General features: G+C 43.2%; 1 protein-coding gene across 3 annotated transcripts in view; it reads left to right on the top strand.

The window, feature by feature from the left end:
• The window catches only part of SH2D4A (SH2 domain containing 4A), a 74043-nt gene that overhangs the window by 47823 nt on the left and 11007 nt on the right, over positions 1-15213 (top strand). For all 3 annotated transcript variants that reach the window (XM_067022737.1, XM_067022738.1, XM_067022739.1), the window contains exon 8: positions 1562-1692. In XM_067022737.1, the coding sequence (XP_066878838.1) occupies positions 1562-1692 (131 nt within the window). The remainder of the gene's footprint in view (positions 1-1561; positions 1693-15213) is intronic.

Raw genomic sequence — 15213 nt, 5'->3', positions numbered from 1 at the left:
TGTCACTGTGTCGGGCCGCAGGTCCCCGCAGGCTATGTGCCTCTCCAGGCTCCTCCAAGGGTGGAATACGGCTTGTCATACACCCGCGCCCACAGTATTTTTAGAGCACAACTTATGTGACTGACGGCAATGAAGGTGCCTTTTTTTTTCTTTTGTTTTTTTTTGTTTGTTTGTTTTTTGCGTTACATGGGCCTCTCACTGCTGCGGCCTCTCCAGTTGCGGAGCACAGGCTCTGGACGCGCAGGCTCAGCGGCCATGGCTCACGGGCTCAGCCGCTCTGCGGCATGTGGGATCCTCCCGGACCGGGGCACGAACCCGTGTCCCCTGCATCGGCAGGCGGGCTCTCAACCACTGCGTCACCAGGGAAGCCTGCAGGTGCCTTTTAATGAGGGTTTTAAGGCGATGTTTTAAGCTCCAATAGCTCGTTTTTTCCAACTTAAGCCACTTGCATGAAGTGCTTTTTGTGAGGTGGCCAGACCAGATGGTTTCAGGGCTGGGACTTCAAACAGTGATGACCGAGGTCAGCTAGGAGCCAGCCCAGGGAAAGACAGACACAGGCTGTCCTTGGAGTTTCTGCTTGACCTCCAAAGATTTCCCGAAGAAAAGAACTTAATCTGAAGGCCGGAAGGAGAACTTAACATGTAATCTCATGTGTGTGCAATGTCTGCTCCCTTGGAAAGTCAAGTATTATAAGCTGTTTTCTCCAAAATGCTATGTACGTATGTACATGCATATACATCACGTGTATGTATATGTACATCTGACATGTAAGTCACATGTAACTCCTGGTAGCAAGTGTTACCATAAAAAGCATAAAGAACATAATTTACATGGCAGGATATTCCGGTAGCTCATCCAAACTCGTTTTTGCATAGAATTCTGCTCAGAATTTGTGGGCCTGGAACTTGGGAATATATTTGTTACACTGCAGTATTAGTTTTTGTAGTGGAAATTGACTTAAGTTCTGCTACTGAATTTATTTCAAAACCATTCTGCTGCCTGTATCTTTCTCTTAACCTATCTTCAAACACTCCTCTTTCTTTAACTTTTTATTTCTGAGACCGCCTTTTAGCAGAACTCTTCAAAGTATGGGAGAGAAGGAAGCAAGTCAGAGTGGTTAGTGGAAACAAAGATGAGGAATTGAATGATGAAAGTGTTAGGGAGAAAGTTTATTCTGTTGCATCTGGTTTCCTCCTTTTGCAAGTACATGCTCTCCAGGAAAATATGGCTGGGGGTGTATTTCACTTTTTAATGCTCATTTTGTCAAATTTTAATTAATGGAGCTTCTCATTCATATTAAAAATGAATTAAAGTCTGTGTGTCGACACAGCAGCAGCTCATGGCTAGCCTGCAGGACAGCAAGGGCAGGTGACAGACCTGCTCCCTCCTATTCCCTGCCCTGGAGGAACCGTGTGACAGCCGTGCTCAGGGTCACACCCCATGAGCTCAGCTGCGAGGCCAGATCTTCAGACGTGTTATACTCTCTGCATGCGTGTGTGATTTTTGAAAGCATTGCTTTCCAACCAGTTGAACCTAACTTGAAACCCTTCATGAATGCCAGAAACCGGGCAGCGGCGAAGCCGGAGTTCCGCTCGGCCCAGGGGGACATCGTGCGCTGGTTCCAGGAGGAGCAGCTCCCGCTGCGGGCCGGCTACCTGGCCACCTCGGACAGCGTCGCCCCATGGTTCCACGGTGAGTGCACGGCCCCGCCCCTGGCGGTGGGTGAGCCTCCAGGTGTGTAGGGTGAGGGCTGCCTTTCACCTGAGCTGCCCCCAAAGAGGCTCTGACCTTGTTCTCGCAGAGCAGCTTTTCCTGGCTTTGTCAGGGAGCTGCAGTCTCAAAACCAGAGGCCCACGCCACAGTGGCTGCCAGCACGGGGGTGGTTCATTACCCCGGACGGACACCACCACATTGTAAAGCAATTATACTCCAATAGAGATGTTAAAAGAAAAAAGAAAAATGCAGTGATATCACAGCAGAAACCCCCATCCCTTATGTTCACTAATTATAAAATTATTTTCTCCTGGTTATTGCTATTATATGATTTTTTCATATTCTGGTGTGTAGGAAGATGATATTTAAAATAACCAAGAGAAATCAAATATTGATTTAATGAGACACAACCGTCTAAAGCCTTTTCCTCTGAAATAAAAACAAAAAATCCGGCTTCCCTGGTGGCGCAGTGGTTGAGAGAACGCCTGCCGATGCAGGGGACACGGGTTCGTGCCCCGGTCCGGGAAGATCCCACGTGCCACAGAGCGGCTGGGCCCGTGAGCCGTGGCCGCTGAGCCTGCGCGTGTGGAGCCTGTGCTCCGCAACGGGAGGGGCCACGGCAGTGAGAGGCCCGCGTACTGCAAAAAAACCCAAAACACAAAAAACAAAAAATCCTTCTCTGTTAGGAGTACGGAAAATTAAAAAACAAAGATCTCCTTTTGTGTGGGTCAGTAGTTATCTTCAGGGCAGAGGGAATGCAGGCTGCTTGGGACCCCCCCCCCCAGATGGCAGTGCTGTCATCTACCCCCCACCCAGGGAGGGGCCGATGTGGCCTCTGTGCGTGGTCGGAAGGTCACGGGCTAAGGGACCTTGAGCAGATCATCGTTCTCCGCAGCGAGTCCATTTATCTGAGCCTCACTTTCCTCGTCTGTTAAGTGAAGGGGCGGGACTTTGTGATCTTGAACTTAAAAGTTGACCCGTGCGGTTAAGGCCGCGAAGTGCGTCTGTTGGGGGCCGAGCAGAGGTCAGCTCGTAAAGCACGTCTTCATTCGACCCTCGAAGCTAGGCTCATCCAAGCCGTCTGTTTACCCAGCGCCTGCCTCACTGACCTCTCCGTTTCTTGAACTTCAAGGGAAGGAGGTGGCTTCCTGCCTCGATTGGCTTCCACGAGGTTCGTGGTTGGGTTGGACTCACTGGTCCCGTGGACAGCAAAAGCTTTTTTATTTATTTTGGCCGCACGGTGCAGCACGCCGGATCTTAGTTCCCCAACCAGGGATTGAACCCGTGCCCCCTGCAGTGGAAGCACGGAGGGTTAACCACTGGACCGCCAGGGAAGTCCCAACAACAGCTTTAAGACAGAGATCAGGTCCTCTCGTGGAGCACACTTGTGCTAACGCGTATCTCGGTTTGAGTTATGTTTAAGGCTACTTACTCTCTTTTCAGTAGGATCGTCTCACACATAAATAAAGCCACAAAAACAAGCTGCCAAACACACAGCGTGGCAGCTCCTCTATAAAGAACCACATTATCTGCGGTAGCCTCATTGCCAAAGGGCTGCCTTTACAGGTACAGCACAGCAGCCTAGTTTTCCTTGAAAGTGCATGTTCTTTGGCGATTTAGGTTTTGTAATTGTCCATCCCCCGAGGAGCCCCCCAGCCCAGCCCTCCCAGGACCAGATCCTTCTTTTCCATTCTGCTCTGAAGACACTGGGGGAAAGAGTGACAACAGCGTCAAAAGATGAATAGAAAGAACATGGTCAGTGACCTGTCTGTCATGGTCAACTCTGCTGCCCCACATTGCCTGTTTTTTTTTCCTTTTTAAGATAAGCAGTGGGCTTCCCTGGTGGCGCAGTGGTTGAGAATCCGCCTGCCGATGCAGGGGACGCGGGTTCGTGCCCCGGTCCGGGAAGATCCCACATGCCGCGGAGCTGGTGGGCCCGTGAGCCGTGGCCGCTGAGCCTGCGCGTCCGGAGCCTGTGCAGATAAGCAGTGAGGAAATCAGCCACTTTGTAGCTTCTGCGTCACTAGCTTTTTTAACAGCAGGGAGTGAAAAATTCAAAGTGTTGGTGTTATTAAAAATCCTGATACTTCAACAGGCAGATCTGTTTGAAACAGTTGCTACGAGCTAGGAAGACACAGTCGGACTAAAAATCTAGTTGAAGCTTTGGTTAAAAAATAAGACTTTTGAGTTTTACGTATAATTTATTAATTGTTATTGATTTATTTTCATTTATACAAACATTTATCATAGTTATAAGCAAAGCAAATAATATGATACAATATAATAAGGTAATAATAAATAAATACACAGCCAGGTAGTCAATGTAAATCATTATCTTCAGTTTTTTTGTTTTTTGGTTTTTTTTAGAAGATGTTGGGGGTAGGAGTTTATTAATTTTAATTTATTTTTGCTGTGTTGGGTCTTCGTTTCTGTGCAAGGGCTTTCTCTAGTTGTGGCAAGCGGGGGCCACTCTTCATTGCGGTGCGCGGGCCTCTCACTATCGCGGCCTCTCTTGTTGCGGAGCACAGGCTCCAGACGCGCAGGCTCAGTAGTTGCGGCTCACGGGCCCAGTTGCTCCGTGGCATGTGGGATCCTCCCAGACCAGGGCTCGAACCTGTGTCCCCTGCATCAGCAGGCAGATTCTCAACCACTGCGCCACCAGGGAAGCCCCGGTCTTCAGTTTTAAGAAGACAAAATTTCACAGTTCTATCACAGAAGATGGATCACATCTTATCATTTTGAAATATAATTGTTTATTTATCAGGAAGCCTGTTTTGAAATAGTGGCATGGAAGCTCTTCTTTTTTTTTTTTTTTTTTTTTTTTTTTTTTTTGCGGTATGCGGGCCTCTCACTGTTGTGGCCTCTCCCGTTGCGGAGCACAGGCTCCGGACACGCAGGCCTAGCGGCCATGGCTCACGGGCTTAGTTGCTCCGCGGCATGTGGGGTCTTCCCGGACCAGGGCACGAACCCGTGTCTCCTGCATCGGCAGGCGGATTCTCAACCACTGCGCCACCAGGGAAGCCCGGAAGCTCTTCTTTATTGGTTTGCCATATTCCATTCATTGTCATGCACTCCGTTAATCACCCTTCCTAAATTACTGTTTTGGCCACCTAATCTTCCACCCCAAAGAAGTTTCTATTTCACCCCTTTCTCTTAATTAGCTTTGAGTAAGGATGTGGCTGGGTAGGAGGAGAGCAGGGAAGTGAGGGCTGCTGGGCCTCTGGCTTGTAGGGTGGGTGGGAGCTGCACACTGTTGGTGAGACAGGAAGCCAGGAGGATGCAGGGACTTAGGGGAGGGGGACAGTGCACTCATTTGGGATATGATGAGTTTGAATGTTCTTTGGGGCCGTTGTGTGAAAGTATCCATTTGGTAATCAGATTAATGGGTCAACCCTGGAGATAATAGTTTGGATCGTTAGCCCATAGTTAAAAGCATGGAGGGGATGAGACTTTCCAGGGGTGAGTTGGGAAGATGGTAAGAGAGGAAGACCAGGCACAGATCCTGAGGGAGTGCCAGCCACCACTCAGTGCGGTGGCAGAGAGGAGCAGAGAACCCCCCATCTCTGTCACAGGCTTGGTGGGTCCAAATCCTGCTGGGCAGGCCAGCCAGAGGGAGAATGACCAGATTGGCAGCTCAGATCCAGAGGCTGTCCACCCCCTGGCAGATTCCTTCTTGCTCAGGGAAGGTCAGTCTTTGTCCTGTGAAGGCTTTTAACTGATTAGATGAGGCCCACCCACATTATGGAGGATTTTCTCTCCTTGTTTAAACATGATTTTTCCTTCCTTCCTTCCTTCCTTCCTTCCTTCCTTCCTTCCTTCCTTTCTTTCTTTCTTTCTTTCTTTCTTTCTTTCTTTCTTTCTTTCTTTCTTTCTTTCTTTCTTTCTTTCTTTCTTTCTTTCTTTCTTTCTTTCTTTCTTTCTTTCGGCTGTACTGGGTCTTCATTGCTGCATGTGAGCTTTCTCTAGTTGTGGGGGCTACTTGGTTGCAGTGTGCGGGCTTCTCATTGCAGCAGCTTGTCTTGTTGTGGAGCACGGGCTCTAAACATGTGGGCTTCAGTAGTTGTGGCTCACGGGCTCAGTAGTTGCTGCTCATGGCTCTAGAGTTCAGACTCAGTAGTTGTGGCACATGGGCTTAGTTGCCCTGTGGCATGTGGGATCTTCCTGAACCAGGGATCAAACCCATGTCCCCTGCATTGGCAGGCGGATTCTTAACCACTGGACCACAAGGGAAGTCCCTAAACATGATTTTTCTAATTATGAAGTATTTTAAACAAGAACAGTACAGAGGGAAATATATCTAGTGCCAGTGATGAAACACGTTATAGCTACTCTCCAGATACAGTGAATGTTAAAAACCATATTTACTTCATATCTGTCTTTATTATGAAATAAATCCGGACAGAGAGAATTAAGGCTCCTTTGTTTGTTTGTTTGCGGTACGCGGGCCTCTCACTGTTGTGGCCTATCCCATTGCGGAGCACAGGCTCCGGACGCGCAGGCGCAGCGGCCACGGCTCACGGGCCCAGCCGCTCCGCGGCCTGTGGGATCTTCCTGGACTGGGGCACGAACCCGTGTCCCCTACATCGGCAGGCGGACTCTCAACCACTGCGCCACCAGGGAAGCCCTAAGTCTCCTTTCTTATTCCTTTTTTGATTTTATTTCCTTCTCTCCTTCCCAATGGGTGAACCACTCTTCTGAAGCTGTCCTTTCCATCCATATTTTTATACTCATTATATATATGCATACCTGTGTATTTCTATAAAATATATTTTAAAAATATAAAACATAGGTATATGTATGTTTCTATAAAACAGAATATTGTGTTTAGCATTTACATGGGTATCATGTTATAGACATTCTTCTGCAACGTGTGTTTTCTCTCAACATTATGTTATCTGGGTTTTTCTTTGTTTATAAATGTAGACTGGCTCATTCATTTTGCCTGTAGTGCAGTATTATATGATATATGTTATTTAAATATTTATAATACACAGGCTGTAAAACACATAATGTTTTATTTGTGTTTAACGATGATATATATTTTATTACACACACATATCATTATTCATTCATCCCTTCTCCTACATTTGGTACAGTTTTTTTGCTGTTGCAGAAAATGATGTGGTATACACCCTGAACATGTCTCATTGTAGACATTCATGATAATTTCTTCAGGGTTTACATCTAGAAGTGGAAATGCTGGGAGGTAGGGTAGGTGCATCTTTAATTATATTAAATATTGCCAAATGCCTTCCAAAGTGATTATACAAAGTTATACTTCCACCAGCTATACTTGAGAGTTTTTCTTCCTATATACTTGACATACGTGGTATTGTCAGACTTGTTTGTTAATCTAACAGCCTGGGGTGGAACCACCTTATTTTAATTGGCATAGATTTGTTGTCCAGTTAGCCTTTTTTTATTAGTTTATAAAGAATTTATTTTTCAAATTCTTACATTAATTTCCATGAAAAACCTTATGTTGACTTCTTTATTGGTTAAAAAAATATTCACAATTTTTTTTAATGTACTATTTTTTAACATCTTTATTGGAGTATAATTGCTTTCTGTTGTTGTTAGTTGCTGTTGTATAACAAAGTGAATCAGCTATACTTATACATATATCCCCATATCCCCTCCCTCTTGCATCTCCCACCCACCCTCCCTACCCCTCTAGGTGGTCACAAAGCACGAGCTGATCTCCCTGTGCTATGCTGCTGCTTCCCACTAGCTATCTATTTGACATTTGGTAGTGTATATATGTCCATGCCACTCTCTCACTTCGTCTCAGCTTGCCCCTCCCCCTCCCTATGTCCTCAAGTCCATTCTCTACATCTGAGTCTTCCTGTCCTGCCCCTAGGTTCTTCAGAACGATTTTTTTTAGAGTCCATACATATGTGTTAGCATACAGTATTTGTTTTTCTCTGTCTGACTTACTTCACTCTGTAGGACAGACTCTAGGTCCATCCACCTCACTACAAATAACTCAATTTTGTTTCTTTTTATGACTGAGTACTATTCCATTGTATATATGTGCCACATCTTCTTTATCCATTCATCTGTCAATGGACACTTAGGTTGCTTCCATGTCCTGGCTATTGTAAATAGTGCTGCAATGCACATTGTGGTCCATGTCTCTTTTTGAATGATGGTTTTCTCAGGGTATATGCCCAGTAGTGGGATTGCTGGGTCATATGCTAGTTCTATTTTTAGTTTTTTAAGGAACCTCCATACTGTTCTCCATAGTGGTTGTATCCATTTACATTCCCACCAACAGTGCAAGAGGGTTCCCTTTTCTCCACACCCTCTCTAGCATTTATTGTTTGTAGATTTTTTGACAATTGCCATTCTGACCAGTGTGAGGTGATACCTCTTTGTAGTTTTGATTTGAATTTCTCTAATAATTAGTGATGTTGAGCGTCTTTTCATGTGCCTCTTGGCCATCTGTATGTCTTCTTTGGTGAAATGTCTATTTAGATCTTCTACCCATTTTTTAATTGAATTGTTTGTTTTTTTGGTACTGAGCTCCATGAGCTGTTTATATATTTTGGAGATTAATCCTTTGTCCATTGTTTCATTTGCAAATATTTTCTCCCATTCTGAGGGTTGTCTTTTTGTCTTGATATGGTTTCCTTTGCTGTGCAAAAGCTTTTAAGTTTCATTAGGTCCCATTTGTTTATTTTTGTTTTTATTTCCATTTCCCTAGGAGGTGGGTCAAAAAAGATCTTGCTGTGGTTTATGTCAAAGAGTGTTTTTCCTATGTTTTCCTCTAAGAATTTATTATAGTGTCTGGCCTTACGTTTAAGTCTTTAATCCATTTAGAGTTTATTTTTGTGTATGGTGTTAGGGAGTGTTCTAATTTCATTCTTTTACATTTAGCTGTCCAGTTTTCCCAGCACCACTTATTGAAGAGGCTGTATTTTCTCCATTGTATATTCTTGCCTCCTTTGTCATTAATTAGGTTCCCATATGTGCATGGGTTTATCTCTGGACTTTCTATCCTATACCATTGATCTATATTTCTGTTTTTGTACCAGTACCATATTGTCTTGATTACTGTAGCTTTGTAGTATAGTTTGAAGTCAAGGAGCCTGATTCCTCTAGCTGCGTTTCTCTTTCTCAAGGTTGCTTTGTTTATGTGGGGCCTGTTGTGTTTCCCTACGAATTGTAAAATTTTTTGTTCTAATTGTGTGAAGAATGCCATTGGTAGTTTGATAGGGGTTGCTTTGGGTAGTATAGTCATTTTCAAAATATTGATTCTTCCAATCCAAGAACATGGTGTATTTCTGCATCTGTTTATGTCATCTCTGATTTCTTTCATCAGTGTTTTATAGTTTTCTGAGTACAGTCTTTCACCTCCTTAGGTAGATTTACTTCTAGGTATTTTCTTCTTTTTGTTATGATGGTAAATGGGATTGTTTCATTAATTTCTCTTTCTGATTTTTTGTTGTTAGTGTATAGGAATGCCAGAGATTTCTGTGCATTAATTTTGTATCCTGAAACCTTACCAAATTCATTAATTAGTTCTAGTAGTTTTCTGCTTGCATCTTTAATACTTTCTATGTATAGTATCATGTCATGTGCAAACAATGAGAGTTTTACTTCTTTTCCAATTTGTATTCCTTTTATTTCTTTTTCTTTTCTGATTGCCATGGCTAGGACTTCCAAAACTATGTTGAATAAGAGTGGCGAGAGTGAACATCCTTCTCTTGTTCCTGATCTTAGTGGAAATGCTTTCAGTTTTTCACTATTGAGTATGATGTTTTCTGTGGGTTTGTCATATATGGCTTTTATTATGTTGACTTACGTTCCCTCTATGCCCATTTTCTGGAGAGTTTTTATCATAAATGGGTGTTGAATTTTGTCAAAAGCTTTTTCTGTACCTATTGAAATGATCATATGGTTTTTATTCCTTAACTTGTTGATATGGTGTATCACATTGATTGATTTGAGTATATTGAAGATTTCTTGCATCCCTGGGATAAATCCCACTTGATCATGGTGTATGATCATTTTAATATGTTGTTGGATTCTGTTTGCTAGTATTTTGTTCATAATTTTTGCTCTATGTTCATCAGTGATATTGGTCTATAATTTTCTTTTTTTGGTCCTGGAATTTTGTTTGTTGGAAAATTTTTAATTACAGTTTGTTTCAATTTCATTACTTGTGATAGGTCTGTTTATATTCTCTAATTCTTCCTGGTTCCATCTTGGAAAATTGTACCTTTCCAAGAATTTGTCCATTTCTTCGTGGTTGTCCATTTTATTGGCATATAGTTGTTTGAAGTAGTCTCTTATAATCCTTTTTATTTCTGTGGGGTCAGTTGTAATTTCTCCTTTTTCATTTCTAATTTTATTGATTTCAGTCCTCTCCCTTTTTTTCTTAATGAGTCTGGCTAAGGGTTTATCAATTTTGTTTATCTTCTCAAAGAACCAGCTTTTAGTTTTATTGATCTTTGCTATTGTTTTCTTCATTTCTATTTCATTTATCTCTGCTCTGATCTTTATGATTTCTTTCCTTCTACCAGCTTTGGGTTTTCTTTGTTCTTCTTTCTGTAGTTGCTTTAGGTGTAGGGTTAGATTGTTTATTTGAGATTTTTCTTGTTTCTTGAGATGAGATTGAATTGATATAACTTCTCTCTTAGAACCGTTTTTGCTGCATCCCATAGGTTTTGGGTCATTGTGTTTCCACTGTCATTTGTTTCTATGTATTTTATTTGTTCAATTTCTTCAGTGATCTCTTGGCTATTTAGTAGTGCAGTGTTTAGCCTCCATGTATTTGTGGTTTTTACAGTTTTTTTCCTGTGATTGATTTCCAATCTCATAGGCACTGTGGTCAGAAAAGATGCTTGATATGAGTTCAGTTTTCTTAAATTTACTGAGGCTTGATTTGTGACCCAAGATGTGATCTATCCTGGAGAATGGTCCATGTGCACTTGAGAAGAAAGTGTATTCTGCCACTTTTGGGTGGAATGTTCTATACATATCAATTAAATCTTTCTGGTCTATTGTGTCATTAAAGCTTGTGTTTCCTTATTTATTTTCTGTTTGGATGATCTGTCCATTGGTATAAGTGGAGTGTTAAAGTCCCCTACTATTATTGTGTTACTGTCGATTTCCCCTTTCATGGTTGTTAGCATTTGCCTTATGTATTGAGGTGCTCCTAAGTTGGGTGTGTAAACATTTATAGTTGTTATATCTTCTTGGATTAACCCCTTGATCATTATGTAGTGTCCTGCCTTATGTCTTGTAACAGTCTTTATTTTCAAGTCTATTTTATCTGATATGAGTATTGCTACTTCAGCTTTCTTTTGATTTTCATTTGCATGTAATATCTTTTTCCATCCCTTCACTTTCAGTCTGTATGTGTCCCTAGGTCTGAAGTGGGTCTCTGTAGACAGCATATATATGGGCTTGTTTTTGTATCCTTTCAGCCAGTCTGTGTCTTTTGGTTGGGGCATTTAATCCATTTACATTCAACGTTATTATCGATATGTATGTTCCTATTACCATTTTGGGTTTGTTTTTGTGGGTCTTTTTCTCTTCTGGTGTTTCCCACCTAGAGAAGTTTCTTTAGCATTTGTTTTTGGTTTGGTGGTGCTGAATTGTCTTAGCTTTTGCTTGTCTGAAAAGCTTTTGATTTCTCCATTGAATCTGAATGAGATCCTTGATGGGTAGAGTAATCTTGGTTGTAGGTTTTTGTCTTTCATCATTTTAGGTATATTCTGCTACTGCCTTCTGGCCTGCAGAGTTTCTACTGAAAAATCAGCTGATAACCTTATGGGGATTCCTTTAAATGTTATTTTTTGTTTTTCCCTTGCTGCTTTCAATATTTTTTCTTTGAATTTAATTTTTGTTAGTTGGATTAATATGTGTCTTGGTGTGTGTCTCCTAGGGTTTATCCTATATGGGACTCTCTGTGCTTCCTGGACTTGGGTGACTATTTCCTTTCCCATGTTAGGGAAGTTTTCAACTATAATCTCTTCAAATATTTTCTTTTTCTCTTCTTCTGGGACCGCTATAATTCGAATGTTAGTGCATTTAGTGTTGTCCCAGAGGTCTCTGAGATTGTCGTCAATTCTTTTCATTCTTTTTTCTTTATTCTTCTCCTCAGCAGATATTTCCACCATTTTGTCTTCCAGGTCACTTATTTGTTCTTCTGCCTCAGTTATTCTGTTATTGATTCCTTCTAGTGTATTTTTCATTTCACTTACAGTATTCCTCATCTCTGTTTCTTTGTTCTTTAGTTCTTGTAGATCTTTGTTAAACATTTCTTGTATTTTCTCAATCCGTGCCTCCATTCTATTTCCGAGATTCTCGATCAACTTTATTATCATTACTCTGAATTCTTTTTCAGGTAGATTGCCTATTTCCTCTTCATTTTTCTGGTCTTGTAGGTTTTTACCCTGCTCCTTCATCTGCGACATATTTTTTTGCCATCTCATTTTTTTTTTTCCTTTTTTTATGACTGGGATTGTGTTCCTGTCTTACTGGTTGTTTGACCTGAAGCTTCCAACACTGTAGTTTGTAGGCTCTTTGGTAGAGCTGGGTCTTGGTGCTGAGATGAGGATCTCCGGATGACCCCACTCTGATGAATATTCCTTGGGGTCTGAGGTTCTCTGTTAGTCCAGTGGTTCGGACTCGGAGCTCCCACCCCAGGAGCTTCAGCCCAACCCCCAGCTCATGAACCAAGATCCCACAGGCCACACCAGGTGGCAAGAAAACAAAACAAAACAATGTAAAAAATAAAATTAGACTAGGAAACTAACAACTATGTTAGAAAAAATAGAAAAATTAAAATATAGGTGAAACAACAACAAGAAGGTAAAACAGAACCACAATAGTGAAAAAGAGGAGGAGAAAAAAAAAGGTAGAAAAGGCCTTAGTTGTGGAGGGTGGTGCCTAAGCAAGGGCGAGGTTTTGGCAGTGGGTGGGGCCTATGCTCAGGACCCACAGGGCTGGAAAAGGTGGGGGGTAGGGGGGTGGGGCTTAGGCTCAATGGAACATAAGGGACCCAGGCATGCCCCCCACCCCTGCTCTCAGCGGGCGGGAGACCCCACCTGGGAGCCTAGCAGGCTTCCTGGGCTCAAAGGGGCAGGGCAAACACCCTCCTCTCCTGCTCCTCCCATCCTGGAGGGCCCCTCCCACCTGCCTCTCCTGATCTCCCCGGACTCCCTCCTATGTCCCCAGGACCACATGGTCTGGAGTGGGCTTTAGATGGTGGGAGATCAGCCTGGGAGCTTAGCAGGCTCCCCAGGCCCCAGTGGGCAGAGCAAACACCCTGTGATCCTCTCCCACTCCTCTGGTCCTGGAGGGTCCCTCCCGCCTGCCTCTCCTGTTCTCTCCCGGCCTCCCTTCTATGTCCCCAGGACCAACCCAGCCCAGAGGGGACCTCTGAGGGTGTAGGACCCGGCCTGAGAGCCGGGCAGACTTCCCCGGCCAACTGGGCAGGGGAAACGCTGGGCCCACATCCCCCCGTCTGAGCCCCCGAGGGTCCCTCTAGGTGTGGGAACCCCTGCCCCCTCTCAGCCACCCCTCAGGGGCGCCGGTCCTGTCCAGCCCCCATTTCTCCTGCCCTCTCAGTCCCTCCTCATCCTGCCGGTTCACTTGGGGGTTCCTCTCATCTCCTTGGGCATTGGGGCAGGTGCCCTAGTTGTGGCGAGACACAAAGTCTGCGTCTTCCCACACCGCCATCTTGACTCCACCCTGTAATTTATTTTTATATATGATATGTGATATAGAGGCTTGATTTATCCTTTTTTGTACAAGTGGCCAGTTGCCCAACATCATTCCTTAAATAGTCCTTCCTTTCTCCACTGATTTGTAATGTCAAGTTTTATAACTCTCATTGGAATTTTTAGTGGAGTTACATTGAATTTGTAGATTAATTTGGAGCGGTAATTGCCATCTTTATTTTATCATATCTTTCCACCCATGAACATGGTAAATGTCTCCTTATATTTCTTTTTAAATCATTAAATAAATTCCCCATACATGACATGCACTTTAAAAAAAGCAAACCAGACTTTAGTTCTATGTACTTACAATTTTTGTTTCTATTTTGAAAGAGATTTTTTAAAGTATATCATTGGTTGTTGGTGGTGTAAAGAAGTTATGTTTTTATATATTGATCTTGAGTCCAGTAACACTGTTGAACTCTTATTAATTCTACTGTCAGAGTATTCTGTTGGAGCTGTAATATTTCGAGGGCTAACATGGGCTAAGCATTGCACTGCGCTCTTGAAGAAGGTAACTTTCATTCCCACTCCACAGAAGAACCCAGGAACTAAGGTTGTAGGTTCTTTCCCCACCTGTGGTGGCAGAGGCAGCATTCACACCCAGATCTATTTGACTTCAAAGCCACAGTGTATCTGCACTAGGACAAGTGAGAACACCCACGTGGTGCTTTTTATTAAGCTGTGAAGTTTAAGTCAGTGAACAGTAATACCACAGAGATTTGCTTCTGTGATAAATGAAACGAGGTCATTCAGTCTCACAGTCAGTGGTGAAATGGGAGTGTCAAAGAGACCTCATTCAGCTATGTCTTGCCCCATCCCTGCCTCTGAGAATAAGGGAAAAGCGTGCTTTTGTCTGGACACTGTTTTGCTCACTTCCAGATGGGATTCCAAGAAGCAGTTATTTGACATACAAATGTTCCAAGGCCACAGGGTTTGGAGTAACAGAAGTGCAATCTTATTATGATTGTGGTAGTAGTTACCCAACTGTATGCGTTTGTCAGAATTGATCTATGGCACACTTAAAATTGGTGAATTTTATTGTATGTAAATGATATCTCAGACTGATTTAAAAAAATTTAATGCCCCAAAGCAGCACAAAGTTTTCTTAGCTCCTATCTCGGAAAGGTAGTATGGTGCAGGCTTAGTACCAGACTCCAAGATGGATCACTGGGTTTCAGTTGTGTTTTCTCCTCTGTAAATGGGTGTAATACCTACACCACAGCATTGTTTTTTAAGTAAGTCCGCTGACATGCATGAAGTGCTCAGGGCCTGGTGCAGTGTTTCTGTTGTAACCAGAACCGATCAGCTTCCGATTGGAAGTTCGCCCCTCCTGTCCTCCCTGCCTGTATCTGTTCCTCATCACCCTCACCCCACCACACAGTATTGTCTTGAGTAGCAGGCATCACATACAAGGAAGAGGCAGCACTTCAACAAAATAGATCTTAATTACTGCCAAAACCGTCCTACGCTGTTTCCTCAAGTATTTACTTAGGGCCTGTCCTTTAAAAGCCTAGAGCCCAGGAGGTCACCCCAGAAGGCGACAGTAATTTGGAAGGACAAACGGACAGTCACCCCACAAATGGGGAATAAAGCTGTGTGGAAAGTTCAGCCTAACAAGCAGTTAGGGTTGAGCGTGGGGTTAGGAGGGAGGATGTGGTGAGATGGCAGTGAGTCCTAGGGTCACTGAAGCAGTGTCTTCTCTTTTCTAGATTTATAATTTTCTGAGTAGTATAGTTGTTAAGTCCGTTTGGTTTTGTTTCCT

This window comes from Kogia breviceps, chromosome 20 (assembly GCF_026419965.1).
Source record: "Kogia breviceps isolate mKogBre1 chromosome 20, mKogBre1 haplotype 1, whole genome shotgun sequence".
Lineage (NCBI taxonomy): Eukaryota > Metazoa > Chordata > Mammalia > Artiodactyla > Physeteridae > Kogia > Kogia breviceps.
The sequence above is the reverse complement of the archived record's forward strand: the minus strand, read 5'-3'. Positions and strand labels throughout refer to the sequence as shown.